At 45.2% G+C, this 19,418-nt stretch overlaps 1 protein-coding gene across 3 annotated transcripts in view; it reads left to right on the plus strand.

Annotated features, from left to right (window-relative positions):
• Positions 1 to 19,418, plus strand: part of DPP6 (dipeptidyl peptidase like 6) — a 551,379-nt gene that overhangs the window by 37,116 nt on the left and 494,845 nt on the right. Inside the window, exon 1 of one of the 3 annotated variants that reach the window (XM_038755600.1) lies at positions 17,151 to 17,172. The exons of the other annotated variants lie outside the window; for them this stretch is intronic. Within the exon in view, the coding sequence (XP_038611528.1) occupies positions 17,170 to 17,172 (3 nt within the window). The 5' untranslated portion in view covers positions 17,151 to 17,169. Of the gene's footprint in view, positions 1 to 17,150; positions 17,173 to 19,418 lie in introns of those variants that run through there. 3 annotated transcript variants of the gene reach the window in all.

A 19,418-nucleotide genomic window follows, 5' to 3' on the forward strand; every position in this document is an offset into this window, starting at 1 on the left:
CCACAGAGCTGCCCAGTTTGCTCCTGTCAGCAGAAGGGGCCATTTTTCCACTCCTGGATGGAGTAGAAAGGAAAATGGAACGCTGTGAAGAAATCAAGTATCTCAAGGACTTTCCCTTCATTCAGCAAACTGAAGTCACTTTTTATTCAGTTCTAGTCCCGGTTCTGCCACTTGTCTGCTGGGTGACCTTAGGCAAGTTACTTCATTTCTCAGTGCCTTAGTTACTTCATCTGGAAAATGGAGATTAAGACCGTGAGCCCCATGTGGGATGGGGACTGTGTCTAACCTGATTACCTTATATCTACCCCAACACGTAGTAAGCGCTTAACAAATACTATCAAACCCCCCACAAAAACAGGTGTAGAAGAGTCAGGGGTTTAGGGTTAGAACTCACCTGAGTGCTACCATTCCTTGCTCCAATCTCCTGAGTCCCCTCTGACATCTAGGAATCACACCATTGTCAGAGTCCCTATTTAGAAGCTAAGGTAAATTTCTCATGGTTCCAACCACCTGACTTCCTGTTGACCTCTGGAAAGCACACAATTATTGGATCTAGAAGCTCAAGTGAATTCTCATGGTTCCAGTCACTGGTTGAAGCTTCTAGAGCTGGCAATATCTTCTGGAGTTGTGGCTAGAATGGTTTTTCTCCTGATGAGTCTAAAGTCCCAAGAAAGGTGAAGCTGGAGCCCCAATTACACCTTTTCCTCCTTTGGACCAAACCCAGGCAACAGCAAATGCTCAGGATTCTCACTGGAGCAGTCAAATTGTAACCCCACCTCCAAACTATCCCAGACTAGATCCATTCTGCCTCTGTAAACACACCCAGAATAGGTTGCTACTTGGAACAGCCAGCAAATATTGACTGTCTGGCACACGTGCCAATGAAGCAGGGACTAACTAAATGGATTCAGCTAAAATGAATTCAGTTCATTTAGAGAATCTCTGAGATACATTTGACTTTTAGGAGAGATGAGGTAGGAAACTGAGAGAAAACTCTTCCCCTGTCCTCAAGGAGTTTATAATCTAATTGGGACAAGTCCCTTGCTCGAAGAGATTGATAAATGCATTTGCGCAGTGGAATTTGATTTGGCTTCCCACCACTCCACATTCGGTAAATCTCCAAGACACTGTGTTTTGTGCAGCAAACGCTGTTAAATCAAGGCATAGAGAACATTTTACTCTTGGGGGAGAAAAATAACGTGCCTCAGCATTTGCTCAGCATTCTTTCCCCCGGTGCTGCCGCTGTAATCATTCTCAGTGAACTGAATCTTCGCTTTCTTGCTGTCTCCTTGATCCCTCTCCAGAGGGATGCTGTTCTCACCAGGAAATCAGGGCACTTGGAGTGGGGTGCCCGCCAGTCACCATTCCCAGAACTGTGAGTCCACAAGAGAGGGTCAGTTTTCCGGGGCGTTGAGGTGTTTTTTTGCCACCATTTTGGGGTGAAATCTGGGAAGGAGATGTTTGAAGAGTAAAAGAATGAAACGGGTCTGCAGGCTTGCATGGCAGGGAACTGATGTTCCAGGGAACTGCCCTCTCCCTGACTTTCCCATCTCTGTTGACAGCACTACCATCCTTTCCGTCTCACAAGTCCGCAACCTTGGTGTCATCCTCGACTCCGCTCTCTCGTTCACCCCTCACATCCAGGCCGTCACCAAAACCTGCAGGTCTCAGCTCCGCAACATTGCCAAGATCCGCCCTTTCCTCTCCATCCATACCGCTACCCTGCTCGTTCAAGCTCTCATCCTATCCTGTCTGGACTCCTGCATCAGCCTTCTCTCTGATCTCCCATCCTCGTGTCTCTCCCCACTTCAATCCACACTTCATGCTACTGCCCAGATTGTCTTTGTCCAGAAACGCTCTGGGCATGTTACTTGCCTCCTCAAAAATCTCCAGTGGCTACCAATCAATCTGCGCATCAGGCAGAAACTCCTCACCCTGGACTTCAAGGCTTTCCATCACCTCGCCCCCTCCTACCTCACCTCCCTTCTCTCCTTCTACAGCCCACCCCGCACCCTCCGCTCCTCTGCCGCTAATCTCCTCACCGTACCTCATTCTCGCCTGTCCCTCCATCGACCCCTGGCCCACGTCATCCCCCGGGCCTGGAATGCCCTCCTTCTGCCCATCTGCTAAGCTAGCTCTCTTCCTCCCTTCAAGGCCCTACTGAGAGCTCACCTCCTCCAGGAGACCTTCCCAGACTGAGTCCCTTCCTTCCTCTCCCCCTCGTCCCCCTTTCTGTCCCCCCCATCTTACCTCCTTCCCTTCCCCACAGTACCTGTATATATGTATATATGTTTGTACATATTTATTACTCTGTTTATTTATTTATTTATTTTACTTGTACATATCTGTTCTATTTATTTTACTTTGTTAGTATGTTTGGTTTTGTTCTCTGTCTCCCCCTTTTAGACTGTGAGCCCACTGTTGGGTAGGGACTGTCTCTCTATGTTGCCAACTTGTACTTCCCAAGCGCTTAGTACAGTGCTCTGCACACAGTAAGTGCTCAATAAATACTATCGATTGATTGATTGCTCAATTCAATCATATGTATTACCTACTGTGTGCAGGGCACTGTATTAAGCACTTGGGAGAATACAATGTAACAGAATTGGTAGACATGTTCCCTGCCCACGGTGAGCTTACAGTCTAGAGAGGGAAGGAAACCAGAAGCTCCAGGTCTTTTTCCTGTGTTCTCTCCATCCTGCTTTATTTCACTTTGGGAAGCAGTAATGGCCTAATGGAAAGAACAAAGGACTGTGTGACCTAGGACAAGTCACTTAACTTCTCTATTCCTCAGTTCCCTCATCTGCAAAATGGGGATTCACCACCCATTCTCTCTCCCCCTTACACTGTGAGCCCCTCATGGATCAGGAACTGGTCTGATCAGATTGTGTTGTACCTACCCCAGGGCAAAGTAGAGTGCTTTGCACGTAGATAATGCTTTAGAGATTCCGCAGTTGCGATTTTTATATGCCTGGGGAAAGAAGCCAACTGATAATTTGTGTTTAATGTTTCAGATATTGGAACAAATGATACCTGTAAATTCTGTCTGTCAAACCCATCAAATTGTGAGCTTCTTGAGGGCAGAGAATGTGTGTCTTGGAACCTTTTCACTCTTCCCAGTTCCTATAATTCAGTAGGTGCTCAATAAATGCCTTTGATTGAAAGATAGAAGGGCATCTCAGTTTTGCCAAATACAGATGGTAGTGTACACACACAGATGGTGTTGAATGTGTGTGGGTTTACTTAGAGTTTTAGCTGTGCCTCTCCACTTCTAAACTTGAAAGGGTGTTTGGAAAGTATATGTGTGACCATAAATACACCCTATATTTTTTTTTAATAGTGTGTAAGCCTTCGCTAAATCCCTGGATCATGATTAATCTCTCCCGTCACTGGGAGATCTAGCCTTGAAAATAAGTATTCAGTTATAACAATTTACGCCCAAACCCTTAAAATTATTATACTCTGCAATTACTCAAGGTCCTGTCAAGAGCATGGTCCATTCCAATACTATCTTCAAGCATTCGGCAGTTAAACCTTCTACGTCTATGCATAGCCAATGGTAAATGACTCCAGCTCTCTGTAGTTTGAGTGAAATTTCTCCTTCTCTTGCGCTGTCTTATCCTTGGAGAGATATTCATTTACACTCAGGTCTGCAACAGCGTATGCTTTTTTTCACAACAGCATCAATGAATTAGTGAGCATTCGTCTGACAGTGTGAGCCTGTTTGGTTATGGGATGCAGCTGTGTTGGCAGGAGTGGTTTGTTCATAGCCACGCCGTGCCGGATAAAGGGAATAGCCCATCGCAAGTTTTCCATAGCCTTGGCCTCTGTAAGAGCACCACCTCCTTGCTATAGGAAAACTAGGTGTATTGACAATGTGAAGATCCGAGTACAAAACATTTATCCTGCCACTGCAGCAGCGAAGCGAGATAAAGCCAGAGGCATTCCTTGTACAGCTTTGAAAGCCAATAGGAACAGGACCATTATCTTCATTCAGCAGTACTGCTTGCGTCTAGCACGATATTTTGTCCTCTATCACCTCTAAGTACAACACATCACCACCTCCTAATCCTCAGATCTGTTGAGGTTAGGCGGCAGCTTACTGGAAAAGATTGAAAACAGTCCATCAATCCCTGAAATGTTTAAAAGACAAAAGCAAAATCCAGGGTGATCTCATGGGAGCAGGAAACGGAAGGGTCTGGTTCTCCACATCTGGCAGGGATTTTGTGATCTAAGGGAAAGTTGGGAATTCAGGGATCTTGACCCAAGCTTTGTAACTCTGTGGATGGGATGACTTGGGCAAGCCACCTACTTCCGCCTTGTGAATAGTTACGCCAAAAATGATCCGCAGTCACTATTTAGGTCACAAAATCTTCAGAGCCCCACCTATATTTACCTACGCCTCCCTTCTTCTTCAAGCACCCAGCTGGGCCCCTTCCCTGTCACACATTCAATCGCTAGAATTTTGCCAGTAGTATATACGCTTGGACTCTCATTCCCCTCCCTGTCCTCCGACATCCATTCTACTGGAAGCCAAACAACAGAGGAAAAGAAAGGTGGAGCAGAAGGACTCAAATCTCTTTCCCGATTACCTTTAGGCTTCATATTAGGTCCTGGACACAAGATCTAGTGCATTGTATCATGGTTGATGTAACACTAACACACACACACACACACACACACACACACACACACACACACACACACACACACCACCACCACCACCATCACCACCACCACCCCACCTCCCCCGCTGCAGAAACACCTCATATTTGGCTTTGTTTCACACATACAAACTGCCAGCAAAGAGCACACCATTTCTAAACCCCTGCGTGGGTGTAGAGGGACAATATGCTCCTCTGGGCCTCCTTTTCAGCTTCTGCAGTGAGTAAGGAAAATGTTTCTCTTGCACTAAGGAAACACAAAGTTCATCACGTCCATACAGGGTCACCAAAATACCATTTACCTGCCCGGTGGGATGCATTTCCGAGATGAATTTAGAGATTCTCCGACAAAAGGTATTGTGGTGAAAATTAATTGAAATATACTTCAGAGTAATTATCCTTCCGGGCAGACAACTCGTCTAACGCTGTTGTTTGCTACGTCTAGCTGGTGTTGATGGCCAGAAATATAAAGGAATGACAGTAATGCTAAGTTATGATATTCTCCTAAGGGTAAACAGGGTAGGTAGTGTCAGTCCCCAATTGGCCTGCCACCAAAATTCATTGCAGTAGTCCTTCCGAGGCATCATTCCTTGGTATAAATGGGTCCTGAATGAACTTAAATAAAATAGTTTTTCTGGAACTCATTACACGGTGTACAGTTAATTCAGCATCACCTCTTGAATCACCAGATTATCAAGAGTCTTCCATTGTTGCAGTTGGCCCAGCACTGTCCCAGAGGGTGCGATGTGACTGGCTGAGTGAAGGAGGGGAAACACACTTCCCATTCTTTCATTTGGAATGCCTGTCTACTAATTGCTTCACGTTATGGCAGAACAGAATGAATATCATTCTTTCAGTCTGGAACAAGGTATATAATAGCTGAAATATTTATATGTAGATTGGTGCGTATATGTCTCTCTGAGCACTGGCTTCCAGTGGTCCAAAAACTAAAAGAAATCAGGCATTGGGCCTAAAAGCTGTTTAAAATACTCTACCCCGCCTCTCCTTTTCAATTCTCCAGCCTTTTTCTCCCATCTGGGAGTATGTAGATATGTCTGCTGCATGCAAGTCCCTGTGCTTTCTTATCCTGGTGGTTGCTGAAGGCATTGGAGTCTCCTGTCTTAAATGACAGGTGAGTCTTGGTCCTCGGATTTTGGGACCGAGAACCTGAGCCAAGAATTTTAGTGGTAGTGGCTTACATAGCGCCACTGGTACTATCTCCTTCCTACCAGTCATGTTCCCACTAGGGCACAAAAGGCAGTGAATAGGTGAGAAGAGGTGTGGCACAGCAGGAGTAGGTGGGAAGTGGGTGGCACATCGCAAATTGTGGCACATTTCAAGTGAGAGTTCACATTGGTATAAGTGAGTAGCTTAATGCCAGTTTTATAATACTAAATAATTATAGTATTAAGTGCTTTTTATATGCCAAGCTCTATGTACTAAGGTTATCAGGTTGGACATAGTCCTTATCTCATGTGGAGCGCACAGTCTGAGTAGGAATATAATTTTGACAAGGCTGATCAGAATACTGTTCGCAAGGGCAGTGGATTGTGAAAGTGGTTTTTCTCTTGGGACTTAGTGCCTTGCTCCACAAAATGCATACCCCATGGGCTTTGCCAGGGACCCCTGTCTTTGGTCTCTGGGCAGCCAGTTGGTTCATTTTTTATGGTGTTTGTTAAGCACTTACTCTGTGTCAGGTACTGTATTTTGTGCTGGGGATTATCTTGAGTTTACAAGATAATCAAGGTGGACACAGTCCCTGTCCCACATAGGGCTCACAGTCTTACTTCCCATTTTACAGATGATGTAATGTAGGCCCAGAAAAGTTAAGCAACTTATCCAGTCACACAGCAGGCAAGTGGCAGAGCCAAGACTAGAACCCAGGTCCTTTCAACCCCCGGGCCCATACTCTATCCATTAGGCCATGCTGCTTCATCTCTTAGTTAGGGTAGTCTGCCAGTTTCTGTGCTTCAGCATAGCCCAATTATGTTTCTTATTCCCAGCGAGTTGGGGTTGCTTCACCATTCAGTCACACAGATTGCCTCAGCCCTCATGATGCTCCAGCTGGACTCTTGCTGTTGTCCATTCCCATTCATCTGTCTGGCCCAGGGCAGCTGGCTTCAGTTAGTGGGTTGGACTAATGCAGGGTGGTATTGACAAACTGGACAACTAGGGAGATAGGGAGAGGGGTGAGGGAGGGGAGGGCATGGACAGCCAGCCATGTCATTTTTTCCTCCTAAAGTTCTTCCTCCAAAATTCCTAATGTACAATATTTAAAACTAGCTTCTTGGACAAGGTAAACCGTTACTGAGTGTTGCAAGTATTGAGGACTAGCAAGTGGAGCAAGTTATCTAGATTGCGTACATTTTTGTATTCAGAGACAGAAGTTGTTTTAATAGGAGCACCCATTTTAGCACTCCAACTTGTGCTGTTGGGAGGGAGACGTAGGCTGTGGAAGGGGCAAGAGTAGGGCAGGAGCTAGGGGGACAGAAAAAGAAGAGAGAAAAAAGAGAAACCACAAAGAAACCGATCCTGAATCTGCCCTTTCCGAATGCCATTTAAAAAAAAAAAAGGAAAGGGCAGATTGGGCTGCAACATTATCCCAGCCAGTACTTTCTTCAGGTATCCTGGCATCAGCAGCTTCCCTGGCATTTATGCCTGGGGTGGGTAAGATCTGCTTGTGGATCGTAACGACTGACCCAACGACTGACTTTACTGTACTTTGCTGGGTGTACAGTCTCTGTGTGTGCACAGTGGAGATGGGACAGTGAATCCAGCATTGGTCTTTTCAGCCATCCCCACAAAGATGAATCTCACCATCACTGGTGACTTATTTGAGCATGAAAGATGAGCTTCCATCTCCGGGGATGCTGGTCTTCATGCCTTGGAGAAAGATCGGGCATGTCCCCAACCAAAGCAGAGGAGGAGTGGTCCAAAGGGGAAAAGGTAGGCAGGTAAAGGGGTTCAAAAACCTACCAGAAGAACCACAGGGATGTGAAAAGAACCACAGCACTGAACCCCGTCTTGAATTTGGATCAACAGAAATAAGAACAGTTGAGCATTCTGCTAAGCAAAATAATTGCAAGATGTGCACCCAGTTCCCCTCATGGATTTGCAGTGGAAGCAGTTAAAAGTATGGTTTGCATCACTCAAGAGTGTGTGCGTGTGCTTAATGCAGACAAACTACCCCATCCCATGTGGGAGACCACTGGCTCTGCTTTTCTTTTCTGTCCAGTATTTACGTGATCAGAGACTGCAGTATGGAATGGGATTGAGATACATTTCACCCTTCAGCATCTCCACAGAAACAGGAAACGGTGAATTCTTTACTGGTGATTTTCCAAAAGGTAAACGCTAATAAATCCACCTGGGTGGGCAAGTCTAGATCTGTGTTCTACTGACTGCTTCTCTAACTTCTTTATCCTCAAAGGGATTAGGCTTGACAGAAGTGCTAATGAGGTGACTGCAAAATTATGCCGTGCTTTTGGTTTTCTTAAATTTGAGCAGCACTTCCACTCTTCCCTTATAACAAGGATACAGTGTCAATTTTTCATGCTCTTCAGAAGATTGAGGAAGTCATCCAAAAGGAAGTTCCACTGTTGCTGACACCAAACATAATAATAGTACTTTGCCGCTAGAGAGAAGTGAAGACTCTAAGCTGTAAGGTTATTCTGGGCAGGGAACATGCCTGCTAATTCTGTTGTACTCTCCCAACTCTCCCAATTGTCCTGTTGACATCGGAAGGACATTTGGTTAGGAAGTGGCTTCCCTATCTCAAGGAAGGCTGCAATCAGTCTAAAGCAATTCCTGGGTGAGTGTGTTGAGGCATAATTAATGGATTGTAACGATCTGGGTAGTTAGAAAAGAAAGATGCGAAGTGCTCAGTTCAGTGCCTGACCCCTTCACATCTTTACCCTCTCCTCCTCCAGCTATTGCCCCTCCTGCTGCTTGGATTTGTCCCCCACCCCTGCCCCACACCCTCTCCTTCACCTTACAGTGGGGCACGATAATGAAAGTTGAATAAGCACCTGCCCACAAGAAGCATACTTTCTAGGAGGAGAAGGGAAAGGCAAGCATAGAAACAACCACAACTTTAGCATTAAACTTTTTAAACAAACTGCAAGACTACTTGGCAGGAAAGGCAAACCCCACTCCCCATTTTCTTCTATAACATCTATCTATAAATAGGTGTGTATCTGTATTTACATATAGATAACACTACAATAATAATGGTATTTATTAAGCACTTACTATGTGCCAAGCACTGTTCTAAGCGCGGGGGTAGACACAAGGGCATCAGTTTGTCCCATGTAGGGTTTACAGTCTTAATCCCCATTTTACAGATGAGGTAACTGAGGCACAGAGAAATGAAGTGGTTTGCCCAAGGTCGCACAGAAGACAAGTGGCAGAGGAAGGATTAGAATCCATTTTCTCTGAATCCCAAGCCAGTGCTCGTGCCACTAAGCCAAGCTGCTTGTTATAGCATACTCTTCCAAGTGCTTAGTACAGTGCCCTGCACAATAAGCGCTCAATAAATACAGTTGATTTTTCTGCTATTTCACTCCCTCTTCCAAGACAGTCAAATAATCACTAAATTGCAGAGTTTGTACAGGCTTCTCTTCCTCCTCCTTAGAGGAAGTGAGTTCCAGTGGAAAGAGCATAGGACTGGAAAGCAGGAGACCTAGTTCTGATCCCAGCTGTGTCACTGGCCTGCTATATGACCTTGGGTGAGTCACTTAACCTCTCTGTGACTCAGTTTCTTGCTCTCCCTGCCTCTTTGTTTGTGAGCCCTGAGTGGTGTGGATATGGGGTTCAGTCTGTGTGTCAAACATTGTTCTAGGCAGTGGGATAGATACAAGTTAATCAGGATGCACAAAGTCCCTGTCCCACAGGGGCCTCTCAGCCTAAATAGGAGGGAGAACAAGTGTTTAATCCCCATTTTACAGGTGAGGCAACTGAGGCACAGAGAAGTTAAGTGACTTGCCCAAGGTCACACAGCAGGCCCTTAGACTCCCAGGCCCGGGCTCTTTCCACTAGGCCCCATTTCTATTTCATACCTACTCTAGTGCTTGGCATATAATAAGCGCTTAATGAATTGCTATTATCACTCCTATTATTCTCCTGCACTGAGCAGGACTTGGAGCTGGGTAGCTGGTGGTGGGAAATTGGAAGGGGAATGTGGGGAGCCCTGAGAACTCCAGACAGTGCCAGAGAACACCTCCTTCCCAGGGGCTGATCCTCAAAGGCATCTTGAAGTTTGCCATGGAGACTGTGGCCATTGGAGAAGAAAAGAAGGAAAAAAAGAAGAGAAGGTTCTAATCTCAGCTCTGCCTCTTGTAGGTTATGTGACCTTGGGCAAGTCACTTAACTTCTCTGGGCCTCAGTTACATAATCTGTAAAATGGGGATTAAGACTGTGAGTCCCACGGGGGACATGGGCTCTGTCCAATGTGATTAGCTTGTATCTACCTCAGCACTTAGTACAGTGCCTGGCACATACTAAGTGCTTAGTAAATATCGTTAAAAAAAAAGGGAAGAGAATAGGGTGGCCCATAAGAGTTATAGTCATGTCTGCCTGTCTTTCATTTTGGATTTTTTTGTTTTTTTGCGTTTTTTTTTTTTTTTTTTTTTTTTTTGGCTTCTTGGCCTTAATGCATTTTCCCCAGTCTGTCTGTGGCTGTAAAGGAAACGTTATGCTTTTTTGCTCTGCCTTTCCTTTAGGGAATTTTTTCTCATGTGTAACTTTGACCGTTTCCAGCAGTCTTTGCAGGGAAAAAGGACTGAACACTAGCAGTGAACACAACTAACCTTCATCTGATAGACTAGTCGCCCGTAGAGCAACAATGATGGTAAAACCCCCATGAAATTACTCAGGGTTCCTTTGCGGTGAATTAGGGGATCTGCTCTGTTGTTAGGTCTGTTTCCTGCAACTAGCCCATTAGCTGAGAGACTCGGAACTGTTCCTTGGCTCATTAAATAAAGTGATGTCCTTGAGCTACCGCACCACTGATATTCAAACATTATGTTTGGTTTCTCGGCCTGGCTTTCCCTTGCAGAGATGTCTGTGACTTGTTTTATTGCTTTGCTCTTTCTTTTTTTTTTTAATAATTCTCTTTGTACCAGGAGGATGCAGGTAGAGTGCTCGGCCAGAACCTGGACACCTGGGTTCTGTTTGGTTATTAGGGGGTATGGTCCCTGCAGCTGCTCCCAGGATCCATTGAAGCTTTAATTGGGGGTTCTCTGAGGGAACTTGACCCTCAAACCCTACTTGAGGGGAGGGGCCCAATGGAGTAGTCAGTCAGTCAGTCATCTACAATCGTATTTAGTTAGCACTTAATCTGTGCAGAGCATTGTACTAAGCGCTTGGGAGAGGACAATATAAAAATACATCAGGGAGAGCCAGGGAACGAGCCAGAGAAACAGGAGCAGTCAGAGAGGTAGGGGTCTCTTGTGTCTTGGAGCTTTCTAGAACCAGTGTGGATAAGGGGTGTCTAAAGGGTCCCTGGTCGAGCTCTCTGGCTTTGAAACCTCCTGGAAGCCCAGACAACCACCCCTGTGGTAAATGGGCCCTGAAGGTGGAGGAAAGGGCATAAATTCCATGCTTTGGGGGCCACAGTCCTGATGTTTTTTTACAAACTAATATTGAAAGGATTTTGAGCTCTTTCCTTTTTTTAAAAAATGGTATTTGTTACATGCTTCCTATGTTCCAGGCACTGTCTTAAGTGCTGGAGTAGAAACAAGAGAATCAGGTTTGACACAGTCCATATCCCACATTGGACTCCCAGTTTTAAACCCCATTTTACACATGAGGTAACTGAGGGCCAGAGAAGTGAAGTGACTTGCCCAAGGTCACACAACAGACAAGTGGCAGAGACAGGATTAGAACCCAGGTCCTTTGGACTCCCAGGCCTCTCTCCACTAGGCCATGCTGCTTCTTGTTATTTCACTTCTCTTTCACTGTGGCAGCCTCTAGGATTGCCCCAACTGCTCTATGTTCTTTGAAATAATAATAATAATAGTAGCTGTGGTATTTGTTAACAGCTTGCTATGTGCCAGGCACTGTACTAAGTGCTGGGGTAGATACAAGAGAATCAGGTCCCATATGGGGCTCACAGTCTAAAGTAGGTTTTGAATCCCCATTTTGCAGCTGAGGGAACTCACGCCCAGAGAAGTAAAAGTCACCCAGCAGGCAAGTGTCTGAGCCGGGATTAGAACCCAGGTTTTCCGATTCCCAGGCCCGGACTTTTTCCATTGGGCTGTGCTGATTTTCATGAAACTGAAAGTCAGGTAAAGGAAGCAACGCATACGGCCAGTTGTCCTCAGGGGAGCATGGGCTGCCTGTTGTGTCCATGAGGCTTTATCTTTGTACACTCCGTTTCCATGCAGCCTGAGGGCCCCGATTCCGTTTGGATTGGGAAATTTAAGCTGCTGTGCACTGACTATTCCTCACCCTTTCGGCCTGACATTCACGAGACTATCACAGTGCCCCATTCTGGGCACTGTACTATTGCCTCAGAAGGCTCAAGAGAAATGCAGAACGTGGTCTCCGTTAGGGCAGGACATGGGTCTCGTACTTCTCTAGTTCATACCCAAGCACAGTGCGTTGCAGCCAGTGAGCTCTTGACCAATACCATTACTAATTGGTATTTGATATCCATTTGATATTGAACATTGGCATTTCACTTGTGAAATCCTTCGAGAAGAGATAAAGCCATCTGGAGATTTAGAAATTGCAGGCCTAAAAACTTAGCAAGCACATTGCATTACAATGAGCAAGTGATCACGCAAGACAAAAATAAAGACAAAGGGTGGGGAAGAGCATTTCCTGCCTGGAAGTTATCGCGTATTTAGAGCAAATGGATCTATCATTTAGAGGAGAGAAAAGCTTGGTGCTCTCCCTCCCACAAACAAATGGCCTTCTAAATCACAGATAGGACCACATTCTACCCCTAGGCTGTGCACTTGTGCACAGTGGAAAAATAGCTTTCATGAAACATTTTCAGCTTGTATGCATCTGAGGAAGATTATGCAGCTGTTCTGACTTGCGTGGTGTTAATCCTCATGAAATGTGCATGAAAACCTACTCGACTTAGCTGCTCTTGAGAAGGGATGTGGGGTAGTTCTTTGGAGCATATTTTTGGCCTTTTGCAATACCCTCTTGCCTTCTTTCCCTTTGCAGAGAGCTTGTCACCTCCAGTAGCAAACTAAATCCAGTGTATCCACCACTGGGCAAGGCAGTTGACTGAGAAGTGCAATGGAGATGAGCAATAATGCTGTAAATCTTCAACCATGGCCTCTTTTGCTCCCAGTCATGCAGGGTTGTTCAGGTTCTGGCAGGGAAAGAGGAGATGCCAGCGGTAAGGGTGGCACTGGGCCTGATCAGGTCACTCAGGGACTGTCACTGTTGCCCGATCAGTAGGCGACCGTCTGGTGTGCAACATGTCAGTGTTTCAGGATGGCTTCAGCCATTCCACTTGGTCGAGTGTGGACACCAGTTTTTTTGGCTGGTGCCAGTTACGATTTGACCAGAGGAATGCTGGGAGTGTTCATCTTTTCTCCATTTTTGCAGGAAACCAAACAAGGGGTTAAGTTGTGGCAGGAGAGAAGTCAGTCAGTTGTATTTATTGAGTGCTTACTATGGGCAGAGCACTGTACTAAGCGCTTGGGAGAGTACAGTGTAGCAATATAATAGACACATTTCCTGCCCACAACAGTTTCCTATGTTCCAGAATAAGGAATCATTTCATAAGTGCAACAAGGTTGAAATACAGGATTAGGCTGGAAAGGGAAGTTGTGGAATCCCTGTCCCTGAAAGCAATAGAGATTGCTGGAGAGATAGAGAGAAGGGACTGACTGGATGTGAGAGTTATTGAGTCTCTTCTAGTTTTATTATTCCAAGATTGGGCAGTTGGTTGCCTCATTTCCCTGGAGAGAAGCCTTTCCCAGGAGTACATTTGTGTGTCCAAATAATGTAGAATTGAACCCCGAGTGAGCAATGTCATCTTGGTGCCTGGTTTACAAGCAGCAACATCCACGTGTTTTCCAAGGGGGATTTTTCCCTTTGGAAGAATTCCCCCCCCCCAATGGTACCCATGGACATACATGTCATATCCTGTGCATGGTATTCCATGGCCTTTATGACCATCTGTGCCTTGATCGAAGCTATGGGAATGCACATTAAAAAGTCAGCTCCTTGTGGGTAGAAAACATGCTGTGTGCTTTGAAATTGCAATTGATCGAGCTCTTAGTACAGTGCATTGTACCCAGTTGAATCAATAAATATCATTAGAATGATGGTATTTGTTAAGTGCTTACTAGGTGCCAAGCACTGGAGAAGGTACAAGATAATCAGGTTGTCCCACGTGGGGCTCAATCTTAATACCCATTTTCCAGATGAGGTAACTGAGGCACAGAGAAGTGAAGTGACTTGCCCAAGGTCACACAGCAGACAAGTAGTGGAGTTGGGATTAGGACCCACGTCCTCTGACTCCCAAGCCCATGCTCTTGCAACTAGGCCATGCTGAGAACCCACAGGACCTGGGTTCTAATCCCTGCTCCAATATTGTCTGCTGGGCAACCATTGGGCAACTTCTCTGAGCCTATGTGTAAAATGGGGATTAAGACTGTGAGCCCTGTGTGGGACATGGACTCTGCTCAACCTGATTAACTTGTATCTGCCTCTCCGCTTACTACACTGTGTGGCACAGAGTAAATGGTTAACAAATATCATTAAAAAAAAATAGCATCCCACTTTGTTCTCCTCCCCAACGTAGGTGTTTGGCCAAGATTGCTCCCACTCTGGCCATTCATCCTGGGCTCCCCCATTGCATTGACCCCCACCTCCCACTCCCACTGTAAATATTTCAGTTAGAGCCAGGGGCAGGGAGGGTAATGAGGGCTGCTTCACCTGGGTCAAAAGGAGGTGGTTGCAGCCAGCCTGGAGCCTCTGACCCTTGGAAAGCAGAAGGCAGCTCCTTGGACGGGGAAAGTAGGAAGGGGACCTGACTGGTTGCAAGAGGGCATGTTGGAATGTATTTATGAGAAGAGGAGCACATGGGGAAGATTGAGTGGATGAGAGTGGAAGAAACATGGAAAGGAAAAGGAAAGGAGAAGCGATAAGAGAAACAGTGAGAGAGATGATCGAATGGCCATGTCATTTACCGAGCACTGACTGTATCCAGAGCACTATTCTAAACTCCTAGGAAATAAAAGACCGGTTTGCTGCCCTCATTGGGCTTGCAATCTAATGATGGGGAGGTGGGGGGGAGGGAGAGGAGGCTCCCCTAGACAATATCTAGAGGCACACCAGCCTTTCATGCCCCCAGTATGTCCAAACTTCCTCAGTTTGTGTCAGGTAAAACTTCTTGATTCAAAAAAATCTCAGAATCCTGTGGTCAAGACTGCCACATCCTATAATGACCTTCTGTTTTTTTTCGTGCAGCTCCTCTGCTCCCTGCTCAGTGTGGGGGTAAAAATGATGATGACTGTACTTAGTCTGGCAGAGCTGAACTGAGCTCTCTGCAGAAATCAGCTAATTGTCACCCTTGAGTGTTTTCATTGCCGGAAACAAAACTTAATCCATCCTAATGAACCAAGCTCTCTGGCCATGCCTACACAAGAGTTCACTGTTGGATTAATACTCTTAAAGCCCAGTCCAGGGAATAATCAAGGATCCAACTATTTTGTCCTTAGCAGATGCAGTTCTAAATGAGACAGAGTCTAAAACTTTTGGGAAAAAGTTGAATATTGAAATAAATATCCCATATCAGAAAGTCCTTCTTGAGCCAATAATATTTGGATAGATCAGTAACTAAAATTAGGCCATATTTAAAAAAAGCACCAGAGGCTTCCATCTAAACAACACTTTCAAACAAGGATGGAAAGCTAATATTTTAAACTCTGGTGTAGTATGAAAATGCCAAGGATGGTGGACAACTTCTAGAGAAAGGGAAAACTTGATTTTCATATTCTTGGTGTCTGAGTTCTTGGAAGTAATAATATGAAGGAACATTATTTGAGCTAATAGAATTTTACGGGAACATTGTTGTTGCTTAGACCTCTTAGAACAGTGAGCTTTAGAACTACAAGCTTCCCTACAATAACATCAAAAAGATGTGCTCATTCATTAGTGAGAAATAGTGAGCCTTGGTTTCTGCTTCCATAGAGCATATACATTTAGCCTTATTTATAGTGCAGAAATTCCTGGAAGGATTCAACAGTTGTCCCAAGAATTCAGAGATGGCCTACTGTAGAATGTACTTGATTTCAGAAAACTTTCCTTTTTGTCTCTGGATCTAAGCCTCAATTATTATCAATGTCATCATCATCAGTGCTAATTTGCACATCTTGTTTCTATTTAAGTTCTTTGTCAGAAGACATTTTCCTCCTGCCTGAGAAATGTATCCAAGCTCTAGACTGAAAGCTCCCTCAAGCTCATCTCACTGATCTCCTCCTACAGCCCAGCCCTCACACTGTACTCTAGTGCCAACTTACTGTGTCCTGATCTCATCTATCTCACCACCAGCCCCTTTCCCATGTCCTCCCCGGAGCCTGGAACTCCCTCCCCCTCCATGTACACTAGACCACCACTCTCTCCACCTTGAAAGCATTATTAAGATCACATCTCCTCCAAGAGGCCCTTCCCAATGAAGCCCTCTTTTCCCTGGCTAGCGCTCCATTCTTTGTCATCTATGTACCTCCATCTGTGACTTCTGAACATTTGATATTCCCCCCAGCCCCAACCCCACAGCACGAATGTACCTATCTTAAATTATATATTATAAGTTACTTATTCATATTAACGTCTGTCTCCCCCTCTAGACTGTAGGCTCGTTATGGACAGGGAATAGATCTGCTAATTCTGCTGTAGTGTACTCTCCCAAGCTCTTAGTACAGTGTTCTGCACATAGGAAGCTCTCAAATATGATTGTTAGACTGTAACTGTAAGTCCTTGTGGGTTGGTATATTGTGCTCTTCCAAGTGCCTAGGGTAGTGCTTGGCACACAGTAAGCACTCAATAAATGCCATTGATTGATTGCTCTCTAGGTTCAGGCAATGTGTAATAGTGTGACATTGTTAGGATTGATTTATTCAAATGTATCTTGGATTTACCTTTGGCCCATCAAGGTGCATATCTGCTGTATATCAGGCCTTTGAACGTGGGACTGGTAGTTAGGAAATCCAAGTTCTAGTCCCAGTTTGGCCACTGGCCTGCTGTGTGATTTTGGGCAAGTCACTTCAGCTCTTTCTGCCTCAATTTCCTCATCTGCAAAATGGGGATAAGATTCCTGCTCAGTCTCTTTCCCTCGGATTGGGAATCCTGTGATGGTCAGGGAATGTCTGATCCTGGTTATCTTGCATCTTCCTCAGCCCTTAGCACATAGTAATTGCTTAATAAATATTTTTATATTATCAGAGATCACCAAGCCTCATGAATTGAAGAACTGCAAATCAAAAATATAAGAAGGCAGAGAGCCAGACTTAGATTTACTGCACGGAAGCAGGCAATGGTAATTCACTTCCATATTTTTATCAAGAAAACTCTCTGGATACACTACCAGAACGATTGCAGATGGAGGTGGGGTGCTCTGGGAGAGATGTGTCCATGATGTCACTATGGGTCGGAGAAGACTTGACAGCGTAAGGCAAGACAAGAGCCACAGAACAACAACAAAAAAAGTATTTTAACTGAAATGGCAAGCATGATTTTGGGAGGTAGGGGGTGACAAGAGATGGAAATCTGGGGTTTCCCAGGGGTGGGAGGGTATTGTTTGGGGTTGGGGGGGGTGGGCACGGGGCATTGACCAAGAGACAGTTGGGGTAGGGAAGTACAGGTAGGGCTGGATTGGAGTAGTGAGAATCTGCAGCTGTGAAATTATTTAAGCTTCTGTACATTGGCCACACAGCAAGTGAAAATGAAATGCAGTCTGACCACCCCTGGTGGTGTTTGTTATCTTTTGCCTCTGTTCCTTATGGAGCTCAATCACACTCTGGTTTCTTCTCTCACTTGTGTTTAGATGATTCTCTACTCCTGTCTTTCCTCTCTCTTTCCTGATCCCTAACTATAACAGATAATCCCAGATTTCTCACACTCTTCAGAGTATCTCTGAGCAGGTGTCCCGCCACCATTTGAAAGTCAGTATGGTAAGTACTGACTTAATTTGTCTTTCTCTCAGAACTGCAGCTGTTCACCTTCCCTATCACCAGAACTCAAGAAGTACACATCCCCATTCCCTACAGAAATCCTGTGTTTATGCAGTGGAGGAGGCAGAAAGGTTCTGAGATAAGAGATCAGACAAGTTGAATGTTGTTTAGCTTGTATAAACAGGCTACATTTAGTTTTTGGTGAACTAACCTAACATTTGTCTCCTCTTGCCAATCATCATTATCCTACATGCCCCTCAAGCCTGAAGTCTTAGGCTAGCACGTTGGTATTTCTCTCTATTTTAGTACCTTTTCCTCCCCTAAAGAGCTACTTACCAAGTCAGCCATCCTTTTACTAGGAGCCCACATCCAGGCCTTCATAACCTCACTCCAAAACTTGCCATAACTTCTATTTTGCTGGTCTTCCGTCCTCTAATCAACTCCAAGTTCTTCCACAAGCTTTCCTCCAACCCCGTCGAAATAATGTTTTCCACCCGTTTTGACAACGTTATTCTACTGCATATGAACCTTCAGTAGCTCCCATCGTGCCCTGAGTTAATGGAGAACTATCCATGGCCTTCAGATTTCTGCCCAGTGAGTTAGACCCACCCTGCCAATCTGTTCTTCATTTCCCCCTGAACCTTGACTTTCCCGTTCTGTTCTGGTCCAGCTTCCTGCTCTCAATCTTCTCTGTACTGCACTTAATCTCTGGCCAGAGAGTCCTAAGAGTCAGCCAGAGAGTCTATGTCAAACCACACCTCTCCCCTCTCTGAAATCACTGTTCAAAATCTTCGTCCTCCAGGTGGCTTCCCTTGATTAATTCCAACCCGCCAGAAAAATCCCATCAATGATATTAAACTCCAGCAGAATTTCCAATGCCTCCAGTATAACCCAATCATCCAGAATCTAAGAACTAGATGGGTCTTTGACAGGTCAGCTAATCCATCTCTCTGCCTTCATTCAGAGCTGCAGTACACTGTCTCTGGAAGATGACTTGCTGCCCTTTTCTTATAAAAAAAAAAAAGAGGAAACTCCATAACGTTTCTTGTAATGTCCTCCAGGGTGTCTCAACCCTTATGAGGGCTCCTTCTAATGTCCAACCTAAATCTGCCTTGTCCTGTCCTCTCTGGAAATAGAACACCTGGTTGTCATCACTCATACGTGATTCCTTTATATTCTTGAAGGTAGATAGTAATTCTCCCTTCAGGCTTCCTTTCTTCAGGATAAATCACCTCCGTTTCTTTGCTCTCCTCTGCAGCATGCTTTACTCATTTTGACGTTCTCCAGCCTCTGTCCAGTGCTTCTCATTGGCATATCCAGGCCAAAAATAGATCTTGGGATTCTAAGACGAGGCCAGTCAAACAGATGCTTGGGTCTTAGGGCCAAAAGTGCACATGGAGTGAGTTTAGGGATGGAGAGGGTGGCAGAGATGACGTTCTCTCTCATTTGGGCCTGGAGGAAAGAGGATCCAAGCCTTGAATGGAATCTTGTACCAAATTGGTTACCAGAGAAGGGAGTAGAGCACAGGGAAGATATAACTTTCATGATCTTCTCTTCTCAGTTAAGTGGATTATCATGCTAAGCACCAGTTTCAGTCTTAGCCAAAATCTTA

The sequence above is a fragment of the Tachyglossus aculeatus genome, chromosome 13 (assembly GCF_015852505.1).
Source record: "Tachyglossus aculeatus isolate mTacAcu1 chromosome 13, mTacAcu1.pri, whole genome shotgun sequence".
NCBI classification, from domain to species: Eukaryota; Metazoa; Chordata; class Mammalia; order Monotremata; family Tachyglossidae; genus Tachyglossus; species Tachyglossus aculeatus.